Source organism: Castor canadensis, chromosome 1 (assembly GCF_047511655.1).
Source record: "Castor canadensis chromosome 1, mCasCan1.hap1v2, whole genome shotgun sequence".
Taxonomy (NCBI): domain Eukaryota; kingdom Metazoa; phylum Chordata; class Mammalia; order Rodentia; family Castoridae; genus Castor; species Castor canadensis.
In genome coordinates this window covers 156,552,431-156,565,011 of record NC_133386.1, presented here as the reverse complement: position 1 = coordinate 156,565,011, position 12,581 = coordinate 156,552,431, and the positions used below count along the sequence as shown (strand labels likewise).

Sequence of the window (12,581 nt, the reverse complement as noted above, 5' to 3'; positions counted from 1 at the left end):
AAACCTTGGGCATCATCTAGTGCAACTCATTTTAAGAGTTGGGAAGAACTTAAGCACGAGATGAAGTGCACCTGCCTACTGTTCTCACCAGGGCAAGTCAGTGACAGCCCTAGTTAACCACTAAGGTGCCCTCACACTTGAGGAATTAAGGATAAAACCCTATAGCCTTCTTGCCCTTCCTGCACCCGCTTCCTAGGTCTAAGGGTGAATATGGAACACCTGCCAATATCTTCCCGACTCAGTTTTGACCCTTGGAACAGGCCTGGCCTTATCTTTGGGAACCGATCCAGTCTGCCGAGTTGCGTACAGCGGCAGCGGGTGGACCCTTAGCTACAATACCCACCCTCTTGCGTAGGACAGCGGTCCCGGAAGTGACGTAAGGGAAGCGGAGGCGCGACGATGGCGCTGACTTCCTGTTTTGGGAGGAGGGGGACTGGTTGCTTGGTGTGTGATTGTCTGGGACGGCCCCGCAGCCGCTGACCCTCTGCCTGCGGGGACGGGAGTCTCGAGGCGGCGGTCATGGCAGTGTCAGAAAGCCAGCTGAAGAAAATGGTGTCCAAGGTGAGACCGCGACGCGCTTGTCGCCTCGCACGCGCCCACTACTCCCTAACGCGCCTGACCGGGACGAGCCCAGCCCCGCGAGCCTGCCGGGCGGGCCGGAAGCCCCAGTGCGGTACATCGCCGCCTTCGTGTCCCCCAGCCCACCCTCAGGCGCCTGTCGCGTCGGAATTCCTGGTCTCCTGGCTGGGGACGTGGGGCGGGAGAGGCGGCAACCGTCAACAAAGGCGCGGAGCCGAGGCCGCCTGCCACCTGCCGCTCGCCCGTCTCTCTTCGGGAGAGTTTGGAGCTTTCTGTGGGGCAGTAGAGTTTCCGTCTTAAATTTCACGAACAAAAAGAGGTGATCGTACTCCAGTCTGTTCGGAGGCAGCCATCCACTCCTGTCCCAGTCTAGGGATCCGCCGGTCTTCGCCCTTGCCTCGCTGGCCCTCAGGGACCGTAGCCTTTTCAGATTTGTATTCTGCACATAGCTCAGCCCCGGCTCGCGGGAGGCCAGTGACTGGATGGAATTGGCTCTGCTAATAAAAACGTCCAGGAGAGCTGGAATGCGTGCACCCTCCCCAACCCTGGTGAAATGAGTGGAATGCCACTACTGGTCCAGGGGTTACCAAGAGTAGTTGCTGTTAACTGTGTGCTGCTTACTACGCTTAATAACCCTCACAGCTCGACTGCTGTAGGATTTTTTGTTTTGTTTTGTTTTTTTTTCATTTTTAAAAATGCAATTTGATGTTTTGTATTTTAAAGCCGGGATTTAATAGTTACTTCACGTATAGCACCAGACACCAGAGTGGAATGTCTTCTATAATTTAACAAAGCTAATTGGAAATATATGTAAAGTGGTTGAGAGTTGACTTCTCCAGTTTAACGGGTTAGCTTTGGATACTTTTGTAAAAGCAGGAATGGTAGAAAGTGTTGGTTTAAGTGGTTTTCAACTCAAAAACTTTTTAGCAGTCTTTTTCCAGTAAAATCATTCCTGTAGTCCTTGATTGAGGACCAGATTACCTCTTTCTCTTGGTTGTCTAACCATATCTTCTAGGATTCTTTACTTTTTTTGGTAAAGTAGTTATCCTTAATTATAGGGGAAATTTGGGGAAAACTTAGATTATGGCCCAGGTAAAGGTCTGTGTTGTAATATTTATATTCTAGTACTGCTTTATTTTTTAATTCCCTAATTAAGCCTCCTAAGCTTTCTCTAGCAGAACCTGTCATGGCCCATTTACTCATTATCTGTGGAATCTCCACACCCATCAAGATACTGTGGGCCCTGCCCATATACATACATATGTATATATTGGTTTTGAAAAATATTATAGATCATTTTTCTTTTGAGCATTATTTTAGCTTCCAACTTAAACATAACTTTTAGTTAACATCCTTCATAATTTTATCCATTAACAGATATATTTGTAGTGTTAGTCCATCTTGCTTTACACAAATAACTTTCTACTTTAGATTGTTCATACATAAATCACTTACATTCTGTCATAGTATATCCACAACATTTCTAGAGATCGTGTTGCTACTAAATGGGTAGAAGAAAGCAGATACATTAAAGATTGCAATTACTTCATCTGGAGTAGATTCTAGGAATACAATAGTGAACAATCGGAACAAGACAACATACCCATCTGGTATTTAAATTCACATCAAAGTCAGTAACTCATAAAGTACATTAAATAGTATGTTGGAAAAGTGCTAGGTGCTTTAGAGAAAGTAAGGTAGGAAAGAGAAATAGGAAGAAAATAGGATGGGTTGCAATTTTACAAGAGAGAGTAAAGGAAGACCTTTCCAAGAGAAAAACTATTTGAGTAGAGACCTGAAAGAGATAAGGAAACAAACTGGGGTAAGAACATTCCAAGAAGAAGGAAAAACAAGTGAGTGCAAAGGCTTTGAGACAGAAGTTTGCCCTGCATTGTAGAGGAACAAGGAAGGGTACCATGCCTGGGCTAAGGTGAGCAAGGGGGGAAGTAGTGGTGTGGGTTTAGACACTGGGCATCAAGGGGTGTGGGACGTTTTGGAGAGGCTTTCAGGCCAGTGTAAGGACTTTGGCATTTAGGTGGATTACGATGAGAAGCCATTGATCTGTTGTTACTTTTAACAGTACCATATCTGTGTTGAATGCTGACTGTAGAGGAAAAGAGTGGAAACTGTTGAAATAATATAGGTGAGAGATGCTGGTTGCTTAGACCAGGATTGAAGGTAACTGGAGATAGTGAGAGGAAGCTTTACCTTCATAAGGTAAATCTAGCAGGATTTTTTGATAGATTTGCTTTGGCTGTGAGAAAGAGGCATTAAGGGTAGCTTCATGGTTTTGGGCCTGAATAGTTGGAATGGTATAGATGTAGGAAAAGTAAATTTGGGGAGAAGATAGGAGTTCAGTTTAGTCATGTTCAGTTTGATATTCATTAGATATCAAAGTGCAGATGTCACACTGGCAGTTGGATATTTAGTACTCTCCTTTGTCCACAGGAATCCAAGACCCACAGTAAATTTCTGAAACTGGATGATACTGAACCATATATATACTATGTTTTTTCCTGTACATGCAATACCTATGATAAAGTTTAATTTATAAATTAAACACAGTAAGAGATTAGTAATAATGACTCATAATAAAATAGAACAGTGATAACAATATGCTCTTGTAAAATTGCTGGTATCAGTACTCTTGCACTTTGGGATCATTATTAATTAATAAAAGAGCTCTTGAACACAAGCCCTAGGACATGCTATCTTACACCTCTTAAGTCACTGTCAGGCAGGGTAGCATAATCAGAGTGGATATGCTGGGCAAAGGAATGGTTCACTTCCTGGGTGGGACAGCATGAGATTTCATCACGGTATCATATTCCTCAGAACTGCATGCAAATTAAAACTTATTGTTTATTTCTGGGATTTTCCACTTAATAGTTTCAGACTGAGGTTCAGCATGGATAACAAACTGGAAAGCAAAAGATACTATACTGGAGTTCAAGGAAGAGGACTGGATTTTTTTTTTTTTTTTTTTTGTCAGATGGATCTGAACTCGGCTTCACCTTTGTAAAGCAGGCACTCTACTGCTTGAGTGATACTTCTAGTCCATTTTGCTCTGGTTATTTTTGAGATGGGGTTCTTATGACGTATTTGCCCCAGCAGTCTCCCAAGTAGTTAGGATTATAGGTGTGAACTACCAGCACCTAGGTCAAACTAGAATTTTTTTTTTTTTTTTGATGGTACTAGGGTTTGGACTCAGGGCCTCACACTTGCTCTGTAGGCTCTCTATCATTTGCTATGCTCCCAGCCCCTGATCACTTTTCACTATCTCCACAGCTATTAAATGTCCAGAGTTGGAATGGGTTCAAAGAGAATGGGCCTAGGCACTGAGCATCAGTGGTTGCTAACATCATAGGGCACACAAGATATGATGTGCTTCCTGATGGTGAAACACCATTTATGAAATTCTCTTGCAAAAGAGAAAGGGAAAGAAAAGCAAAAAAATAAAACTCTTGAAGAAGATTTTAAGTTCCAGATGTTAAAATATACCAAGGGAATACTATTAGTAAATTCTAAACCATGGGAGCCCCTGTAGGACAAATGAATAAATTATTTTTCAAATACATTCCAAGGGGGAAAAAAGATAAGCCCATCAGTTGACTGCTTATCAACTGAACAGTTGATAAATTAAATGTGGTGTATCTATATAATGAATATTATTGAGCAAGAAACCAATATATGCTCCATACGGATGAACCTTGAAAATGTGGAAAGAAAGTTGTCATAAAAGACCATATATGATTCACTTTGTTTGAAATCTCCAGAATAGGCAAATCCATAGAGACAGTAGCTTAGTGGTTCCCTAGGGTGAAAGGGGTAGGGAATGGAAGGTTATCATTTAAGGATATTCTTTTCTTTTGAGGATAATGAAAATGTTCTAAAATTGTAGTGGTAGTTATATAACTGAATATACTAAAAAACTACTAAATGTACACTTTAAATATGTGAATTAAATCATAATGTGAATTGATATATCAGTGAAGCTGTGAAAAAGAGAAAGGGAGCTGGGTGAGGTGGTACATTCCTGTAATTCCAGCACTTAGAAGGCTGAAGCAGAAAGATCTCAAGTTCAAGGCCAGCCTGGGGTATATAGTGAGACCAGTCTCAAAAAAAAAGAAAAAGAAAAAAAGAGAGGAGATTGGGGTGGGGGGAGAGAAATGAAGAGAATCTGTACATTAAAAGAGACATAAAAGATACTTTTAACAAGGTGCAATGCATGAACTTAATTTGGATCCTTATTATTTTAGCGTGAGGCAGCCTAGACTACGTTAAAAGCAAAAAAAAAAAAAAAAAAAAACGAAAAAGGTGGGGGGAACCTGAAAGAAATGTAGCAGTTAGAGGGTCAGTGGAGTTTAGGGATGGGTTTATATGAAGAAGGTGGAAAATACAAGAACATGTTTGTATGGTAATATGTTTGATCACATAACCTGGAAAAATCGGTGCTACAAGACGGAAGAGGACAGGAAATGCCTTTGAGTAGACCTGCATTTATTCCTTAAGTTTTCTTCAATTTTGTCCCTTGTTTCACTGTTGTCTCTTTTGTGCTTGTCTTTGTGCAGTTTCTTTGACTTTATATTCTAATCCTATTTTGCTGCTGTGTTTTTTATATCCAAGAGTCCTGACTTGCTTGCATTTTTTTTTGTTTTTGTTTTTTAAAGAGGATTTTACTGTGTATGTATCCAGGCTGGCTTCTAACTAGAGATCCTCCTGCCTCAGCCTCCTGCTTGAGTGTTGTTTCATTGATACAATATCATTTATTATTATTTACTTTTTTTTGTTTTGCTGGTGGTATTGGAGCTCCGCTTTTTTTGAGGGGGAGGGGAGTTGCACTCTACGACTTGAGCCATGCCCTGCCCTGATTAGTTACTAATTCTCTTGAAGTTTTCTTCTTACATTACTTCTGTTACTTATACCTTGTTTTCTGTTTGGTTTAGTCTTTGACTTGTTTATTGAATCTTCTTATTGGAATAGCTTACTGCTTCTTTTTAAGAAAGAAGCTAAAAGCTACTTATAAGCTTTATGTGGGTAGATGGAGCTTTTTGACCAGTGAGCGGTAGTGGATTGTGATCAGATGAGAGGAGTCTCCTGTGAATTTTCTTATCTCTTGCCAGGGGTGCCTAAGCTAGGTTGCTAGTTCTTCTGGAGTGGAATGGAACAAGGTAAAGTGGAAAACACAATAGAAAATGACACATTGCAAAGTATGTATGATAGCAGCTTGAAGGAAAAGGGGGAATAATTACAGAAATGTGGAAAAGGACTCATTAAGAGAGGCAAAGAGGTATGTAAATTTGGTCTTTGAGAATGATTAAGATTTGATTTGGAACTGGGCACTGTGGTTCAAGCCTGCAATTCTCCAACTACTCCAGAGGCTGAGGTGAGAGGATATAGTGTGACCCTGTCTCAAAAAAACAAAAAATGATTTGGTGGGATCTTTTAAGTTGTATAGAAGAGTTAAAATGGAGGTGAATGGTTTCTTTAAAGGGTTCAGTTGGGTGACAGAAGAGAAATTAAAGATTGAGGTCCTTTCACGCTTTAATGATTACTAAATGATTAGTGATAATTATTATGCTTTTAAGAAGAATGTTATGAAGGATACAAGATTTTAAGAAAAGTAATCTAAATCAAAATACTTTACACATATATATGAAAATAGAATAATGAAACCCACCAAATACTGTTTGAGAATTGGGGTGAGTTAGAGGTTCAAGAGGGATTAAGGGAATCTACTAGAGGGGGTGAACTTGTTCAAAGTGCACTATATGCATCTATGGAAATATCACAGTGGAATCCCCTTGTATTATAAATGTATGCTAATAAAATCCCAGAAAAAAAGAAAAGTCATGTAGCAGTAAAATAATGAGCATTGGTTTTCAATTAAATTCTTTTGTGATTTTTGCTTTTCAGTATAAATACAGAGACTTAACTGTACGTGAAACTGTCAACGTTATAACTCTATACAAAGATCTCAAACCTGTATTGGATTCATATGGTGAGTTCATGTAATAAAGTACTTATTACTGTGCTTTGAGTTTATTCTTTTTATTTATGATTGTAGTTTTCTCATTTCCTTTTAAGTTTGTTGGGTTTTCAGTTGTAGGGTTGAACCTCTAACTAATAAAAGTGTCAGATAATAAGAAATTATAAGATCTAATAACATCTTGTATTTGTTTAGCTTTTCTAAGTTACTCTCACATACATCTATGCAAATTTGAGCTGACGAGAGATTTTTTTGTTTGTTTCATAGTGTTGGGGATCAAGTTGAGGGCCTTGTGTATGCTGCACATCTGTAGGAGGAAATTCTAAAGATAGTTTAGTCCCTTGTTTCTCAAAGTTTATTGATACCTAATTGTGAAGAATGTTATTGGGGACAGGCTGTTAAAGGCAGAATTCTGTGGTTAGTTTGAGCAGTTACACAAATTTTGTTTAATTAAACAAACTTAAGTGGGTTTTAGTCAAGAGATGTGTGGGTGTAGTCTAGCTACTCAGGAGACTGAGTCGGAGGAGAATCATTTGAGCCCAGCTATTCAGTCCAGCCTGAGTAACATAGTGAGACCTTGTCTCTTAAATTTTTTTTTTTTTAATTTTCATTGCTTCTTGACCTTTTAGCTAAGATCAAGTGTAGTCTATTCTTACCACCTTAAAAAAGTTTCATTGCAGAAAGATTTCTCAGAACCTTTAATATGCAAATGTGTAGTACATCACTAAGCAGAGAGAGAGAAAATATTTTACAGTATATCCTAGAGATACTTACTACTGATGCTTAAACTCCCCTTCCCCATAGTATTTGTATATTATTCTCAGGAATATATTTTGCAAAACTATACTCTGGATTGTCCCTTACATTTTATAATGTGGAAAGCATTTTTATATGTGTGTGTGTGTATACATATATTACATATGGTACTGGGGTTTGAACTCAGGGCCTCACACTTGCTAGGCAGGTGCTCTACCACTTGAGCCACTTCCCCAGCCTGGAAAGCATTTTTAATATGCTCTTAATTTTGTAGAGTAGGTAAGTGGCAATTTCTTTATATTGAGACAAAATTAAATTGGGATTTAAGCGATAACAGTACCTGGAATTTTTCTTTGTATTAAATATCAGTCTTTTCTGTCCCCACTGAATCCTAACACAGTCTCTCTAACCTGGTCTCCTTAAAAATACCCAGAGCTGAGAAGACCCATGCTGCCTCCTTTCCATTATGACACCCTTGGTACTGGAGGCAGGGAACTGAGAGTTTGAATTCCATTTATGCCTAAGGCTTTGAAGCTTTAGGTCCTGGTGAAGAGAGGTAGGAAGCAACAAGGAGACAATTAGTTCTGCATTTCCTGTATAACAGAGCCATAAAGTCCTCTCCCAAACCTAGAACAAGATGCCCCTCATTTCAACCTACCTTATTTCTATCTACATTCCATACTATGGTATTGACTATGTAAAAACCCTCATATCATCAAAATAAAGTTCTAAAATGGCTTTAGTAGGAAGAAAAATGATTGAGGCTAGAACTTTACCCTAAGTGTATAGTTTTTACTGCATGATAAAGGAATAAATATGTTGATACAACTGATAAAGTTTCCAACATTATCGGACAAATCTTGTATAGTTTCATGTGGCTGGTCTAAATCTAGAATATTGGTATCAAAATACTTTTGGTGTAATTAGAGCCCTAAATTTGAATAAGATGTATTTATTTTTAAATGTACAAAATCAGAATAAATTATAACATGGTTTATAGTTGTCAAAAAGAAGTTAAGAAAAAAAACTGATATCAATAGCGTAGTTTTGTGTGTTTGGTACTGTTCGTTAAGCCTGTGTTAGCTTTTCGATATTGTGACAAAATATCTGAGAAAATGAACTTAAAGGAGGGAAAGGATTATTTTGTCTCACAGTTTCAGAGTTTTCAATGTGTGGTCTCTTGATGCCACAACCATGGGCCAATGGTGAGGCAGAACATCATAGCAGAAGGGCATCGCAGAAGAATGTTGCTCACTTCCTGGTAGACAGGAAGCAGAGAGAAAGAGAAGAGAAGAGGCTAGGGGCAAGATACACCTTTCTGGGGCACAACTAACCCCTACCTTCTAGCCTATACCATCTCCTAATAATGCCGTCAAATTATGAATCTGTCAATGGATTAATCCACTGATGAGGTAGAGCTCCCGTGATCCAATCATTTCTTTAAAGCCTATCAGCTAGCAACAAACCTTAACACATGGGCCTTCAGAGGACATTTCATGTGCAACAAACCTTAACACATGGGTCTTCTGAGGACATTTCAGATTCAAACCATACCATAGCCTTTTCCTTATTTGACACAGTTTATGTTACAAACCATTGTTTCAAATAATAGTTCATGAAACAACTTATATACCATAATCAATGAAAGATAGAAAAGGTGTATGGTATGAGAAATACACATTGGGCTGGGCACTGTGGCTCAAGCCTATAATCCTAGCTACTCAGCAGGTGGACATCTGGAGGATCAAGGTTTGAGGTCAGCCCAAGCAAAGTTACTAAAACCCCATCTTAACAAAAAATTTGGCATGGTGACATGCACCTGTCATTCCAGTTATATATACAGAAGCATCTAGGCTGGCCTGGGCAAAACATGAGAGACTCTTAACCTGAAAAATAGCTACAGCAAAAAAGGCTGGAGATGTGGCTCGACTGGTAGAGCACCTGTCTACCAAGCACAAGATCCTGAGTTCAAACTCTGATTACCACCAATAAAAAGAAATACACATTGAAAGCAGATGTCTATATTTAATGGTGGAAGCTCTTTTTTTTATCTTTAATACTACATTGAGATTGAGAATGACAGTAAATTGGGATAAATAACTGGAGATTTCTAAAATACAATGATACTAGGTTAACATTTAGTATGGTATTATTTGATACTGGTTTGTTTGTTTTTGTAGGGTTGATGGTGATTGAACCCAGGGTCTTGTGGATGCTAGGCAGGTTTTCTGCCAGTGAACTACACCCTCAGCCCTAAAAGTGATTTTTAAGTAGTTTTAGAATCATATTAGTTGGAGACCAAAAGCTTTTATTTACTGGAACTGTTGCACTCTCATGCATTTTTACAAGATCCAAAGCATTTTTTCTTTACTCAGTGAAAAGCTGATCCATTGAATGAGTCAACAAAGGATTCTTTGTTACTAAATAGAGAGCGGAATACACTAACATGTTAGCCCCTTTCAAGGATTGTAATGAATTTAACCAATGTTTCTGCAAGAATGACTTATATGAGTGTATATATAAAACTGCTCCTGATTAAATCTTTCTTTTTAACTTTCAGTTTTTAATGATGGCAGTTCTAGAGAACTAATGAACCTCACTGGAACAATTCCTGTGTCTTACAGAGGTAAATATCTTATCTGTTTCCAATATAGATGTATTTGATGACATAATAAATACCTTGTCAAATAGTTACAAGTAAATGGAACTCATTTTCTCAAGGCTTGCATGATAATACAGAGATTTTAAGATCTTTCCTAATTCAACTTCATTTGGCAGCAACACCTCACATTTTCAGTTGTTTAAAAGCTTCCTGGACTAGAGATTTAACTCAAGTGGTAGAATCCTTGCCCAACGTGCAAGGCCCCAAGTTCAGTCCCTAGTACCCCACAAAGAAAAAGCAAAAACAAAAAACTAACTTTCTTTACCAAGATGCGTTAACAAATAAGTGCCTAATAATATTGTTTCATAGAATCAGAGAATCTTAATACCAGAGTGAGATCTTAGTTGCCTGCTGGTTCAACCTCTCATACTGTTCAGATTTTTCCAACCATGGGAAGTTATATGGTACAGTGGGTAAAACAGAGGCTTGTAAGTCTAAACAGAGTTGTTAGGTTTGAGTTCTCAATGTGTATAATCTATCAGTTTTATAACCATGAGCCTCTATAGCATTTGGATAATAATATCTAACTCAGGGGAACTGAAAATTCATTGAGATAATGTATGTAAAAGACTTGAAGTGGAACCTGCTATATAATGAGCAGACAATAAAAAGTAGTTATTATTTATGGTTGTGCTGTTGATAATAATGCTGATGGTGGATAGATAATTAGTCTCTGATAGCCAGTCAGCCACCCTCTGCTGGAATACTTACAGTGAAGGGAGCTTCACAAAGAGACTGTTCAGCTTTATTTGAGCTATTTTTGGACAGCCCTGTTTATTAATTATTTCTTATGACTAGCTAAAAGCTATGTCCCTGTAACTTACTCATTGATTTCACATCGTACCTGTTATGCATAAAGCAATAGGGTTAGGGACTATGGATACAAAGGTGAATAAAGGTTATAACTTTTCTGGAACAATTGACACTAATAGGGGAAATAGAATAAATAGATATTTATACTATTCTGTAATTACTATAGTGTGATAAAATGTAAAGGTGCTATGAGATTACAAAAGAAAACAAGGCCACATGATAAGATCACAGAGGTAATGGCATTTGGGCCTGTCATTTATAACATGATGCAAAGTCCAGACAGGAAAAAAACAAAAACAAAACACTTAATTGACCATCAGCATTGTACAAAGCAAGTATGATAAGCTTAGGAAAGACTGAGTGAAATTCAAGATTACTAACTTTGCCATTGTCCTCAGGAAATAAATTCTGATAAGGGAGATAGATATGGGGGTGGGGGGGCGGGATTACTAACCCTCTGTTTCCTTTACTGTTCTTCATGGGCATAGTGTACGCATCTTAAGTTATTCTGGAGAATTCTTCATTTTCACAAAGCAGAGAATTCTGGATGGTGGAAATAATAATTATTTATTTGATGGTTAGATTGTTTTCTAATTGGATTTCAGCAAGGGAATTTCAAGTCTGTCTTACTGTATCACTCTGAAACAATGTTCTTCCATTTTCCTTCCTAGCAAGCCTTAATAACAGAAATGACATAAGTCAAGTAGTAAAGAATAGGTTGGGTCAAAAGATAATTCGTGAAGAATGTTTTACAGGAACAGGCACACAATGGCAAGAGTAATGATTGGTTTAGTGTCTTCATCCTGCTGGTGTATTTCACAAATTGAAAATTTGAGAAATTGATCTCAAATAGAACTTGCAAACAAAATTTTTGTTTGTGTGTATGTGTATTATTCTTCTCTACCTTGCACCAAACTATTGAAAAATAATAAAAATAGAATAACTGAAGTTTTTCTTTCTCTCTCAGGTAATACATATAATATCCCAATATGCCTATGGCTCCTGGACACATACCCTTATAATCCCCCTATCTGTTTTGTTAAGCCTACTAGTTCAATGACTATTAAAACAGGAAAACATGTTGATGCAAATGGAAAAATATATCTTCCTTATCTACATGAATGGAAACATGTAAGTATTAATAGGGTTTGGTGAACTAGTTTTATTTATTTATTTTTTTTAACCCGGCCATCTGCTTTCTGTTAGTACTCAAAATAGTTTACAGGGTAGATAGATCACTTCAGATAATCATTGAACTAGATAATTAGAAAAGTCTATTTAAAAGAAAGATGTCTTTTAAATATTTAAAGTTTTATAGTTTACAAAATACTCTTATTCGCTATTTTATTTGTTTGACTCGAACTTGTAAAAATAGACAGGGTGTATACTGTAGAAAATTCATTTATATTTGTGGAAGTCAAATTTCATTATTCAGAGCATTCCTGTCAAGGATGGTAGTTAACAACTGTTTCTACATCCAGTGGTATAACTAACTAGCCAACCAGTGTTCCTATCAAAATTAAGTAGAAAAGCCAGACGAAACACATCTGTTGGAAGTCTTTGGAAAGCTGTTCAGGTAATTAAGTCTTGAAGGGGCAAGATTCTATAGAGAAGGGAACTATAAAGAGAAGAGCCAGCATTTTGCCAGTAACTTTCCCAGTAATGATATTTACTTATTCTTGTACAGAGTGAGAGGTTGAGAATCTAGGCAGAAAACCTTAGCTAAAAGGCAGAGAAGCCTGTAGAGTTTCAAGCAACCTAGAATGGCTGAAAAGATCAAAG

The 12,581-nt window shown here is 37.9% G+C and overlaps 1 protein-coding gene across 1 annotated transcript in view; it reads left to right on the top strand.

Moving 5' to 3' along the window:
• Positions 1-380: 380 nt before the first annotated feature.
• The window catches only part of Tsg101 (tumor susceptibility 101), a 36,312-nt gene continuing 24,111 nt past the window's right edge, over positions 381-12,581 (top strand). The window contains exons 1-4 of the mRNA XM_020180181.2: positions 381-561; positions 6,496-6,580; positions 9,885-9,950; positions 11,767-11,930. Of these exons, the coding sequence (XP_020035770.1) occupies positions 520-561; positions 6,496-6,580; positions 9,885-9,950; positions 11,767-11,930 (357 nt within the window). The 5' untranslated portion in view covers positions 381-519. The remainder of the gene's footprint in view (positions 562-6,495; positions 6,581-9,884; positions 9,951-11,766; positions 11,931-12,581) is intronic.